This window comes from Onychomys torridus, chromosome 9, assembly GCF_903995425.1.
Source record: "Onychomys torridus chromosome 9, mOncTor1.1, whole genome shotgun sequence".
In the NCBI taxonomy this organism is placed as follows: domain Eukaryota; kingdom Metazoa; phylum Chordata; class Mammalia; order Rodentia; family Cricetidae; genus Onychomys; species Onychomys torridus.
The window spans coordinates 46,095,948-46,109,349 of NC_050451.1; the positions used below are offsets into that span (position 1 = coordinate 46,095,948).

The 13,402-nt window shown below is 38.9% G+C and overlaps 1 protein-coding gene across 2 annotated transcripts in view; it reads right to left on the reverse strand.

Moving 5' to 3' along the window:
* The window catches only part of Xpo4 (exportin 4), a 94,277-nt gene that overhangs the window by 62,630 nt on the left and 18,245 nt on the right, over positions 1 to 13,402 (reverse strand). Inside the window, exons 1-4 of one of the 2 annotated variants that reach the window (XM_036199208.1) lie at positions 12,495 to 12,553; positions 7,002 to 7,156; positions 6,749 to 6,890; positions 2,166 to 2,304 (exon numbers count right to left, since the gene is read on the reverse strand). In XM_036199208.1, the coding sequence (XP_036055101.1) occupies positions 2,166 to 2,304; positions 6,749 to 6,843 (234 nt within the window). In that variant the 5' untranslated portion in view covers positions 6,844 to 6,890; positions 7,002 to 7,156; positions 12,495 to 12,553. Of the gene's footprint in view, positions 1 to 2,165; positions 2,305 to 6,748; positions 6,891 to 7,001; positions 7,157 to 12,494; positions 12,601 to 13,402 lie in introns of those variants that run through there. The other variant, XM_036199207.1, reaches the window with a different exon arrangement.

Sequence of the window (13,402 nt, forward strand, 5' to 3'; positions counted from 1 at the left end):
TGATGTTTCAGCATGCTACTTTCCTACCGAAGCTCTACCCCTTTCTGCTGAGCTTACTCATGTCTGAGACTAAGGAAGCCTTACATTCTTGAACCATCCCACAAACTCTTCACTGCCCAAGAGGAAGATACATGAAAACATTTCACTGGTCTGTAATCTCATTTTCTGGACCTACTGAATGAGCTGGTTTCATACCACTCTGCAAGGACAAGCTCAAACGACAAGCTTCTCATGCACCACATAAACATAGAGAATTTTTGTTTGTTTTTTGAAACAAGGTTTCCTGGTGTAGCCTTGGCTGTCTTGAAACTCACTCTGTAGACCAGGCTGGACTCTAACTCACAGAGATCCATCTGCCTCTGCCTCCCAAGTGACAGGATTAAAGGGTTGTGCCACCACAACTTCGCTGTTTTTTGTTTGTTTGTTTGAATATAGACTTCTGTTTTTTAAATTTAATGTTCCAATGTGGTTATCAAATTCATTTCATCCTATCACTGAAAATGGTTCTACCTCCAACATACTGAGCTGCTAATATTGTAGAATTCCTTGGTCCTGTTATTTAGAAATTTTACTTTAAAAGGAAAGTAGTATTGCATATGATGGCACATACCTTCAATCCTAGGACACAGAAGACTAACGAAAAAGTTCAAGAGTTCAAGGCCAGGCTGTTAACAGTGAGTTCCAGACTAGCCAGTAACACAGCAAGACTGACTCAAAAATAGTATATGTGGGGTACAGGGGACAGGGTGGGTATGTATGTATGTATGTATGTATGTATGTATGTATGTATGTATGTAGTGCCTATTTTGACTACTTCAAGAATATCAAGGATATTAAACTTATCGAAACGTATGTGCTGTAAATATAGCAAACTGTTCTCTAACCGTACTGTCTGCTCTATCACTTGTAGAACAGTTATTTTGGTAGCTCAAACAAGTCTAACTGTCAAGCTGCCATGAACTACTTTTTGTGCTACATCAAATCTACCCCTGGGGAAAGGAGGAAGAAAACTCAGTTCCCGTCAGGTGCTCATTCCTAAGAAAGGCAGGACAATTTATCTGTGCTGTATTCTCCTAGTGCCAAGAGACAAGCAGGAGGGCAAGGGCAAGCTACAGACCCTGCACTACAGCCCCAGCTGCAAGAACCAATGAACTAACCCAGGGAGCATTAGCCACAGCCTCAATGCCACAGTTCCAGCCTAATCCTGTCCACTGCAACAAGGTGTCCCAAAGCAAAATCTACAAGGGCAGTATCCAGGGTAGTGACCACAGTGCTGCACACACAATCATTACCATGAAAAGGAACACTGCCAAGTCAATGCGAGTGAGCTGATCGTCATTCTAACTGTTCTAACACTAGCTCAGACCTACATCAGAAACAGGGACAGCCTACTCATGAGGCCGGTGTGTGGCTCAGTAGCACTGCACTTGCCTGGCATGTACAAGGGTCTGGGTCCAAGTGCCATCATGACAAATAAGTGCTGTATATATCTCTTATAGAAGGGTCCCCGAAGAATTGCATAGCCTCACATAGACAGCTCTCAAGTAGTTCAAGAAAATAAATTGTGATTTGGTAATTTGGTCAAGAACAATAGCTTGACATTTGCTCACCTGGGAGAATCACCTAAAGCCATGGAGTAGTTAATGATTTGTATTATGCCAGATACCATTCATATTTAACTCAGCCATTTCTATAATTACCAGTACTTTCCAATGCTTATTAAAACTGAGGGTGGGGAAATGTTCAATAGAAATGATTAAGAATAATGAAAAACCAACCATAGTGGCACATGTCTTTAATCCCAGAATTCAGGGGGCAGAGAGAGACAGGCAGATCTTTGAATTCCAGGCCAGCCAGGGGTACATACTAAGCCCAAGTCTCTCCACCCACAGAAAAACAAATATTATGGTGTATTAACTTATTATGTTTTACAACTGATTAAATTGATTATAGCACAGCGGCAACACAGAATCAAATGAAAAAGGCTAAATATACTTTATCTGTATCACACACACATATTTAAAGATCAAAAGAAATGTCTGAACAAATAAAACTGCTTGGCACATTAGTTTGCATGCCTTTCTTTTATACTATTATTGCCAGAATGCTAATACAATAGGCAAAATAAAAAAATATTTATAGATACAAGCAGTTAGCATACTTACCACAGTGGGATTGCCACTACTTATCAATTGGCTGACTTCATGAAAAATGCTTTTGCAGTCAATTGACTTATCTAATGATCCTCGTTTTACAATGACTGCTACTGCTAATAGAATCTGTTCCCGAACATACTTTTGGAGGCTGTAAAACAAAAAAATTGTGAAAACATTTACCTCTATCTACTATAAATATACCAGAAACTACTAATAATGCCACCCACCCCCGAGAGCAGTATAATCTCCTAAATTACACAGAGACTTACAGATCTGCTCAGCTCTGTTACTTACTGGCTATGTAACCCTGGGCAACCTAGTATAGTCTTTTTCTTCTTTAAAACGGAGATTAACAGTCAGGATTATTGTAAAAAAACTAATGCTCCACCCTAATCTAGGTTACATAGTCAATTTCAGGCCAGGTTGGGCTATACCACGAGACCCTGTTTCAAAAAGACAAAACATCAAACAAACACAAAACATGTTCTACCCTAGGATTGTGTCCACTACACACATACTAAATGCTTTAGGCAGTGTCTACTACATGCTAACTCAGTTCCTTGTTGAGTACCTAAGGTAGGGTATTACTCTGATTTGATATCCATCTCCAACCAGCAGTATCTCAACCCTTACCATTTAATGAGAAAAGGCAAATCCCAGCTCTCCGAGGTCCTATCTAAGACAGGTGTCACCTCTGAGTGACAGTAGAAACACCAATTCCCAGTCAAAACATTCTGTAAAGCCTACCAATCACAAGAGCACAGTGACTTACTTAAATGCCTTTTTGGAACCCCTTCTTAAAGGTCAAGCTACAAAAGCACCAACCTTATAACCTCCCAAATGTCATAAAGATGTGCCTTTGTACCCTTGGGACGAGTCACATCCCTTACTGTGGGCAACAAGACTGAACACAGCTTTTCTGGAAGAGTCCCAATGTCCTGTTGTCCCGAGTAGTTATTAATAATGCTTACTTTTACTTTCAAAGGTGTCCCAGCTTGGACATAAGTTACACATATGGTCATGAGTTTTCAAGTCTGTGACAGCCAAGTGCCTGCTCTGCTCTCTGACCTCACTCTTTCCATACACTCAGTACGGTGGGCATATGGAACTCCTCAGTTCCTGGATCCACACTCGTACACTTCCAGGCCTATGAACGTCTATTCCCTCTGCCAAATTGTGATGTCACTTTCTCCAGAAAGCTATCACTAGAGGCTCCCAAGGCACCAGCATGTGACATGACTTATCTGTTACTACTAAACTCTATCCTGAAGATCAACCACCCCACTCTAAGCACACTAGTATATGTAAAACTCAGGATTTGCCATACAGAAGACATTAAGTAAATATATATTTCCAAGCATGTGTCCTTGCATCAAGACTAAAGTCAAAATATTCCTATAAAATACAGATTTGGGGTGGGGGTGGTAGCACATGCCTTTAATACCAGCAGAGGCTACTGGACCTCTAGATGTCAAACTAGTCTACATAGCAAGTTCCAGGCCAGCCAGGACTTCATTGTGAGATCCTGACTAAAAGAAAAAAAAACAAAAAAAAACTCTACTGGAAAGAATTAGAAAATACTAGAAAATTAAAAAACGTACTAAGTTTTATGCAAGGATTTCTGTAAATGAACATGTTCAAGAAACACTGTTAATTCCATTCATGATCAGAAAATTAGCAAAAAAGATTAGTCACATAAATCAGGCAATGTCACAGAGTCAAGTGTGGCAGAATGGGAATGCCTATTTCTTTCTTGACCATTATGCTACCTGCCTCTTGAAAAGGAGGCACAGTGTATCAAACTAGATACAAACTTTACCTCACTTAGAATGTAAGAAAAGAAAGCCTGCACATGTAGTGGTAAGGAGCCAAATACACAAGCCTATGTACACTAGACTGCACCACATAATCTGTATAACCCTGCCTACAGTATACCAAAATTTGCTACTTGACCCTAATCCTAAACGAGTGGGTTAGATAAATTAGGTTCTATTAGATTCTATAAAATAAGAATGCCCTTGCCATTAAAGACAAAAAAGGGGCTGAATTACTCTGGCTTTAAAGAGCTGTATCAGGAGCTGGAGAGCTGGCTCAGTGGTTAAGAGCACTTGCCGCTCGTGCAAAGGACTGAAGTTTGGTTCCCAGCACCCACCCAGTGACTCACAACCACCTATAACTCCAGCCCTCTTCTGAATTTTTGGGGTACCAGGCATGGACATGTTGTGAATACACACATACAGGAAAAATACTCATACACAGCAAGTGGAGAGATGAGCAGCCAAGGGCACTCACTGCTCTTCTAGAGTACATGGGTTCAGTTCCCAGCACACACACACAGTGGCTCACAACCATTTGTAACTCCAGTTCTAGGGGATCTGACACCTTCTTCTGACCTCCACAGGCACACATGTGGTATACAGATACACACACAAGCAAAAAATTCATACATATAAAGTAAAATGAATACTTTAATATAAATTAAAGTACTCATGCACATAAAATAATTTTTAACTTAAAAAAACAAAAGGCATGATAACTGAACATAATAACATCTAACTTGTAGTTAAATCCTGGACTAAAAGACAGCATATTTTACCTAACTATAGAAAGCAAACATTAACAGAGCCAAAGAGACAGACTGCACATTAGTAAGAAAAATAACCTACGGTGGGAAGATATATCTAACATTAGTAAAAGAATTGAGGAACTCAGAATATACAATCAGAACGATATTAAGTAATTATATAAATGTGATAATTAGGTCTAGAATATTGACAGTGTGGTCTCAGGGGAGACACACTCAACTATTTAAAGTGAAAGCATTGAAGTATGCCTGGCAATTTGCTCAAATATGACAAAATGTTAACTGAGTTTGCCAGGCAGTGGTGGCACACACCTTTAATCCCAGCACTCAGGAGGCAGAGGCAGGAGGATCTCTGTGAGTTCAAGGCCAGCCTGGTCTACAGAGTGAGTTCTAGGACAGCCAAGGCTACCCAGAGAAACCCTGTCTTGGAAAACCAAGAAAAGAAAGAAAGAAAAAAAAAAAAAAAGTCCACTGAACTTTTACCAGGACGGGTGTGTGTGTGTTCACTGTGCTGCTGTGTCATCTTGTCGGGAAGTTTTAAGAAGTTTTCAAACTAGTGTAGGAGGAGGCAGTGCTTATGAGATCTCGGGCTCTACCTCCTGACACCATACACACAGCACTAACACACACAGTTGGGGAGGGGGAAATCAAGGGAATGTTTCACTACAGAACCTTTTGTAATCAACTCTAAAACAGCTTTTCAACTACTCAAAATGATTTAAGAATGGAATTAATTTGGATAGCACAAAAAAAGCACATATACAACCATCGAGGAGTATCTCCCCCATTACATCTACTCCAGCCTTGCAAAGTTCTGGGTTTCATGGAACACAGTGGGAAAGAAAGGCTGTCAAGGAGGCCAGAAGTTCTACTGTGACCCTGACTACTTGGGAAAACCACTGTGTGACAACAGTTGACTCAACCACATGAAAAGTGTCATCAAATCACTGTTCTGGAAATAAAAACAGGACAAAACCCGAGAAAAAGAAAGAGGCGTTACAACAATACCTAGACCTGGGAACGAGGTGATACGAAGACGGCTCTTGAGACATACGGGCCTAAATACTAAAGCTACTAGTGGCATACAAATATTTCTTTTCTTTTCCCCTTCCAGTTTTTAGTGACAGTCATACTGTAGGCCGCTCTAGCTTTGAACTTGCCTTCGAAATGCTGAAATCAGAGGCATGATATACTGCTCCTAGCTTTAAAAACCACAACAACCCAGGCTACATATCAGCCTCTAATTTCTTCAAGTCTTGCTGCTGGTAAACACAGACCTTCATGTTAAACTCTTTTATTATATAAATATAAACGCAAAGATTTCTCTCAATTTCTCTTTAACCAAAAGAATACATTATCAAAATTTATTTCAAATTATTCTGCCAGAGTAAAGACCAAAACAGCCATCTAATTTTTAGTAAAATAAAGCAAAAATGTGTCAATTCCATACAAGAACAAATGTATAGTCTTGTAAAATATTTAAACATTAAAGAAAATTCACTTTAAGTCACTCCTGAAATCTGACCTTTTCAAAGTAAACAAAGAATTTCGTGCTTTTTCTTCTAAAATATTTTCTATGTACATATATATGTATCATTTGGCTTGTTGATGGCTTAATTTCTTCTTCCTCTTTGGAGATAAGCAGCTACATCTTAGAAAAATACCTAGCCCATGCTAAACTTCCTAAACACATTAAAAGAAATAAAACACCTTATCATACATCTAAGAACAAGTAAATGTAAGTTTTGACAGAGTCAAAAGTCAAGTTGTATTTACAATCAAATTCTTCACAATTTAACAATAGTATGTTCTTTAGTATCAGAAACTTAAGTAAGTTAAGCTTTTCATCAAGACTGAAAGCAAGCTACAGTCCTGTCATGAATTTCCACACTACAGCCCTAGTAGAGAGCTTGCCCACTGCCATCACCTTTCAACAGGAGGGGTCTCTGCAAGGACAGGTCACAGAGGCTGAACAAAGGTGTTCAGCAGTGCCACCCCATGTACTTACTTAGGCCTTTGCAAGACATAGGTTAGGAGGAATGCTCTCAGAGACTCGATGCTGCCTTTCTCCAGGAGAACCCACTCTCGGACAACCGCCTCCATTATGGCTGTGGCAGCTTGAAAAAGGACATAGTCCACTTTACTGGTTTCTGGGGAGAAGATGAAAAATTCTCTTTAAACAGTAGTTTCACATTACCGTGTGTATTTTGCATTTATTAATTTTAAGACAGAACTTTTCAGACAAGGAATAAGATGGTTACCTGTTCTGTTTTTAATCCAGTGACCTTGCTCTAGCACCAGAAAGAGGTTAGTTCCTCTCAGAAGACACCTCAGGCAGGTGGCAGCTAATCACCGATCACAATTTTCACAAACTTTCCTCACCTCTCTTCAACTGTTACTTCCAAAGCATGAAGAACTAAAAAATAACACAGCTTTAAAAAGTAAAAATAAAAATATGAAGCAATCAGAAAGTGCACTGAGAGATTCTCACCCTGTGCAAAACTGCAACGTTTTATTGGAAAAATATTCTACTAAACCGGTCTTTGAACATTACTATTTGTGACGAGCCATACTGCCCAACATTGCAGCTTGTAAGTAAGCCTTCGGCAGGATGACCCACCCCAACAGCAAGTTCACAAACAAACAACCTCTTTGTCTCGAATGGTCAAGGACAATGAGCTACATTTACACAAGGTGAGAAGTTCTCCTTACTGTTCTGATTGCAGTACTGATCAAACTGAGTAATCCCGAGGCTACACTTAGAAAGACCCAGCCTATCTGGCAAAGTCAGAGGAGCTGAGCTAAAACCTGAACCAGGGAAAAAATAGAAAACTAACATACTTGAGAAATATTTTATATTAATTTTCTATTTTTTCTGTTAATGCTACAGTTTTCAAACAGCATTATTAAAAGGGAGAAACAGTCAAAATGAAGTCAAGAAAAAGTGGAAATTCTCTGAAGGTCTAAAAAATAATCAAGTCTGACTAGACTCTGATTATGTACCAAGATCACTAGGTACGAGTATCTGAAAGCCACAAGAAATAAACTCTAGGCAGGAAGTACAGACAGGCACTGTTTTCTAACTCAAGCTCAGGTCATTAAAATGTTACAGGTGGCCGGGCGTTGGTGGCGCACGCCTTTAATCCCAGCACTCAGGAGGCAGAGACAGGAGGATCTCTGTGAGTTTGAGGCCAGCCTGGTCTACAAAAGCTAGTTCGAGGAAAGGCGCAAAGCTACAGAGAAACCCTGTCTCGAAAAAACGAAACAAAAAAAGACAAAAACAAAAACAAACAAACAAAAAAGTTACAGGTGTTCTTAACACATTACCTATGAAAATACGGGAGGAAAGGTGTACCCTGCCTAAGAGTTTGTCGCTGTAGACAGATTTGAATACTTCAAAAGCAGACCAATCTGGGCTTTTTGTTTCTACATTTTGATAAGTCTTTGCTACTCTAACATGAAATGATTGAGATGATGATTAGAAGTCACAAAAATTTAGAAACTTTAAAATACAATTAAATGAATAATTTAAAAAATGAATAACTTTTGAAAATGCAATCTCATTATAAAAAAAAAGGCTTAACTTTCTAAGAGTGAGAGTTGAATGTTAGATTTTATTTTAAGATTCAAACAATTTTAGCCAGAAACAGGATATATATATATATATCTCCCTTAAGAAGAAATATGACTGTGTCTGATAAAGGTAAGCTAAATAATCTCATTATGGAGTTCTTTGAGAGGATGGTTCGTCCTTCCATCCATTTACAATGAAATCCTTAACTATGGATTTTAACAAGAAGGTAAAATATGGTGGCCTCACAGAATGTGAGAAACAGCAAAGATTATTCATTGTCTTAACTGCTGCATCTTAAGAGCTGCAGAAACTGATGCCCCAACAGAGAAGAAATGTGTCTCTCTAAGTAACACTAATCCATGCTAAGCACATGCAACCAAAGGCAAGACTGAGTAGGCCCCTATGGTCGGTCAGGGGCCCTGAAACACCCATATTTTAAACTGTGTATGCCTCTCTCTACCCTAGTCTTTTTTCTGTCCTACACAAGAAAGACATTTCAAAGTTTTCAAGAGACACATTTCAACACCTACCTCTACATGGCAGGCAATGAGGGTCTCTAACTTACTAAGAAGCTGACTCTAAAGATGGAGAAATCCTCCTGGAAGAGAAAGCCAAGTTCCAAATTGAAAAGTAGGACTTTTCCAAAGAGTGCTGCATTTTCTGATAACCACTACTATTAGCCTCCAAAGAGTGTGTTTACTCTCAGCATAGACATGTAAGAGGAGCTAGAAAGCGCTCTGCACGCTGGCCAGTACTCACTAGCAGAGCTCCTGCAGACATGCAAGCCTCAGTCTCCCTCTTCCACAAAGATGACTGACACTGCAAGGTCTTCCTGTTGAACTCACAACTCAGCTATAGTGTCTTACACTCCTTGAGCAAGAGCTGCTGCTGGCTATGACAGGACTGAGGCTGCTTTGCACAATGCTTTCTTTACTACCACAGTGACGTCAATGAACTATAAATCATTTCAGGGGGGCGTTTGAGACAGGAGTTCTGTGTGTAACAGCCCTGGCTGTCCAGCAACTCACTCTGTAGACCAGGCTGACCTTGAACTCACAGAGATCTGTTTGCCTCTGCCTCCTGAGTGCTGGGATTAAAAGCCTTCGCCACTACCCCTGGCTTATAAATCATTTTTATCCTATGATAAAAATAAATTATATTTTATCTGAAACATGACAGCACCATTTGGAGAAAAACTGAAGTAAAATTAACAATAAAGGGAATCAAAAAAGTGTCCTAAAAACAAAAGCAAGACTTCTGTAGATGATCAGCCACTGCAGACTGACCTGAAAAGTTTCTGTTCAAACCACACAGCTGTAAACTCTGAAATGCCAGCTCTTTTAGCATAATGTCATCTACACCTACAAACAATAGTAAAGTCTCAGTTGGAAGAAGATAAAATTGGCAGCTTTACCAAAGACAATTTTCCAAATCAGAAGTCAAGTCTCCTAAGCCAATTGGATATTCTGGTTTGTTCACCTGGTGCTAGCTGCCTAAGATAAGTGAATGGAATCCATTTCTCCCTGAGAAGGCAAAGGAGTGCTACAGAGCTGACTTCAGAAGTGGTAAGCCAACCCCTCACATTTCTTGGTTACTTATTTACCGAGAATTAAACTCAAGCTTGTTTGTTTTTAAAAGAACATTTAACCCTAAAAAACTAGTAAGTTCCTAAGTGCCAAAGATTTCTTAGGTGAAATAGTCTAAAAGTTCACTTGTGAGGAAATACACAAGCATACAGTATGCACACACATGCGTGTACACAGAGACAGAGGCACAGACACACACACAGAGGCACACACACACACACACGCACGCACACATGCAAGCAAAGAAAGCAAAAACTAAAAGGGAAACCAAAGGATAAGAAAAGATATGAGGAAAACCGAGAAACGTAAAACTGAAGCCAGAAGTAAACGGAAGAGTTTTAAGAGGACAGAGAAGGGCAGTATCAAAGAGAAAAATCTCCCCTGTATCAGAGTATATTTCCCAGACATTCTACAAACTGACATACAATCCCTGAATAAGAATGTGAAAATTCTGAGTTGTGATTGACTGCCACTTGTATGAGAAGTCTTCTTAGAGGAATTTACCCTTCTGTGCTGGTGGCAACTGAGTAAGGGTTAAAAAGAGTTTTGAAGTTTAGATGCAAACATTATGTAACCAAGGGCTTTGCAGTACATTAATGACAGACAGTGCATGTTGCTGCTGTATTCCATCTTTAAGTAGTTAGCAGGTGAAACTCAAGCTGACTTTGACAGCACAACTAGAATTAAGCTCAACTAGAATTAGGGATACTGCTCTATACAGTGTCCAGACAAGTTCAGCCCTTATGAAAGCCACCATACATCATAAATACACACGCTCTGAAACAAGAGTGCTATTAGGAAATGAGTGCTAATAAAATGCTTATAACTTAGTCAACAGCCACAGCTGCATTTAACAGAAAGTCGGATGAAACGCTGGGGAACCCCAGAACAGGCAGGTGAGGTATCTGCCATGAAACTCAAACTCCAATTATTTTAGATTAACAGTTTAACACAATGGTCTCTCAGATCTGTTAATCTGGAATAATTTCAGGGTAAGGATGAGCTATTATCCCCTTTAAACTCTTTAGGCTGATGTTTTAGTTCTTTTTATTTAACATTAATTAAATATACTGTATGAGCAAAAGAACAAATTTCTTAGTAACAGACAAATCCACTCAAGTATAAAACTCTGACCACTGAGAAGTCCATAAAATGGCCTCACTGTGCATTGAAAAGACAGCTGTTGCAACTACTGCTCTAAAGGTAAGATCTCCTAGATGAGACAGCTACCTTCCTACTCTTGCTAGCTCCTGCCAGCCAAAACAGTCGTGTATTTTAGATGATCTTGAAAAAAACAAAAACAAAAACCCTAGAAAATAAAGAAATGTGGCTATGTTTACTTTATTGTCAACACAATCATTTTTTATATATGACAACATAGGCATCTCCCAAGACCTTCAGGTAGCCATGCCCATCAAGGCAAATGGTGTTATCATTCTCATTTCACAGATGACAGAGGCCCAGAGAAGCTGACCTCTTCAAATTGACAATATGCAGCAGGCACCACTGGCAGTCAGAATTCATAGTTCAACAGAACTCTTTCCACTATAATCCAAGACCTCTCACTTTATAAGCCCTGATATGTAAAACACTTTAGAAGAGATGACCATCATTATAGTTGATTTCTGTACGGAAACCAGAGTACTGGTAACAGCTAAACCCTACCAAAATCACAAGAATAAACAGTCAGATATTTTAGCTCCTATCAAGTAATCAATTTTGTAGCCATAAATGGACTCAAAGTTTTTAAGAACCTTAGGTATGAGCAATATGAAAGATACCTCCAACTAAGCAAAAAGGCCAACAGTAATAAGGTTATAAAATAAAAACAATGTTGGGCCATGGTGATGCATGCCTTTAATCCCAGTACTTGGGAGGCAGAGGCAAGCGGATGGATCTCTGTTGAGTCCCAGGGCTACACAGAGAGGGGGCTCGAAAAACCCAAATAAGTAAGTAAATAAATAAACAAATGAAAAACAATGAATGAAATCTCCCTTTTTATTATTATCAAGAAGTATAGAAGAGGTGAATGGCAACATCATATATAACTCTTAGAAAATGCCATCTTGGACAAGAGAACTATCATCCCTATAGTTGTTTGCAAGAGACCATTTCTGTGTATGTGTTAGACATAAAGAACTCATAAAAAAAAATCTGACAAAAGTACAAACCACTGCTTTATTTACTTATATTGATAACCTCCCCAGAAGTGAGTAATTTGGCTAAGGAAGCTGAGTATAAACCAGTTTTTAAAAAGAAAAACTGGAAAACAATTAAGAGAGAAAAAATATATAACTTCCCCCAAACCTTAATTTTCAAACTAGCACTACGGAACTTAATTACAATTCCTGTTATAATGTAATGGTATACCATCTGAAAACAAGGAAAATCCAAAACATCAGATGATCCTTCTTCCTTAGCTTTCTTTCTGGTTTCACAAAATACCTTTAAATACACCAACTGCAATAGGAAAGTCATTAGGGAAAGTGACTAACTGCACAAACCTGCATACGTTAAAACTGATTTATAACAACTAACATTCAAGACAAAAAAAACAGCTGATTATGCCAAAATATTATAAAGAGAAAACTTACCCAAAATATGCCTGCAAACTGCAAATGGTGATTTGGATTTCCTAAATGATAGGAATATGTGCTCTGCATGCTGGCGCTGTTCATTACTGACCATGGAAGGTGGTGCCTTTAGAGTAAAAACAAAGAGCAACGGAATGAGAAAGCCTGTACAACACCAATCCTTTCACCCACTGGGGAGAGAAACCTTTCACTTTGAGGAGAGGGGAGAAGGGAAAACTTTTTGCTTAAGTTGTTAAGGAACTACAGTACAGAACTTCAAAATAAATCTATAAAATACAGTTTTAGGAAGAAAAAAAAAAAAAAAAGAAAAAGAAACAAGCTTTGCTTCCAAACTGTTTAAAGCTGCCTACAATCTAGAAAAGAAGCCACTCAGCGATACCATTTTTAAAAAGACAGGTAATCTTATCATCATTTGCTTCAAAATCTACCACTCAGACCAATTTAACAAACTTCAAATGCCAAAACTCTTCAATACTGAGGGAACTGATTCCAAGTTACTAAACATCTGTAAATGTTAAAAGTCTGGAATTCATAGAAAACTATATAAATTCTCTGAATAATAAATTTAATCAGCCAAAAAGCAAGATATCTGCTTTATCAAGATAACTTCTGAAGTCTGCCCAGATTTTTAAGTTCCCTTTTGGTGTAATAGCTTGTCTCCAAAGCTGTTTCTCTGCTGAATCAGACGTAGCTAAAACATGCAGTCCCATTACACAGTTTACTCACATTCTGACATAAACATAAACAAGAACTGAAGGGAAGGGGATGAGACGGGAAAGAATGGTCTATTGTTCCACAATCTACCTGGATCATCTCATGAAAGGCTATCATGCTGGTGTGGTGGTGCACACCTTGAAGGGAGGCAGAGGCTACAGGTAGATCTGAATTTGAGTCCAGCCTGGTCTACA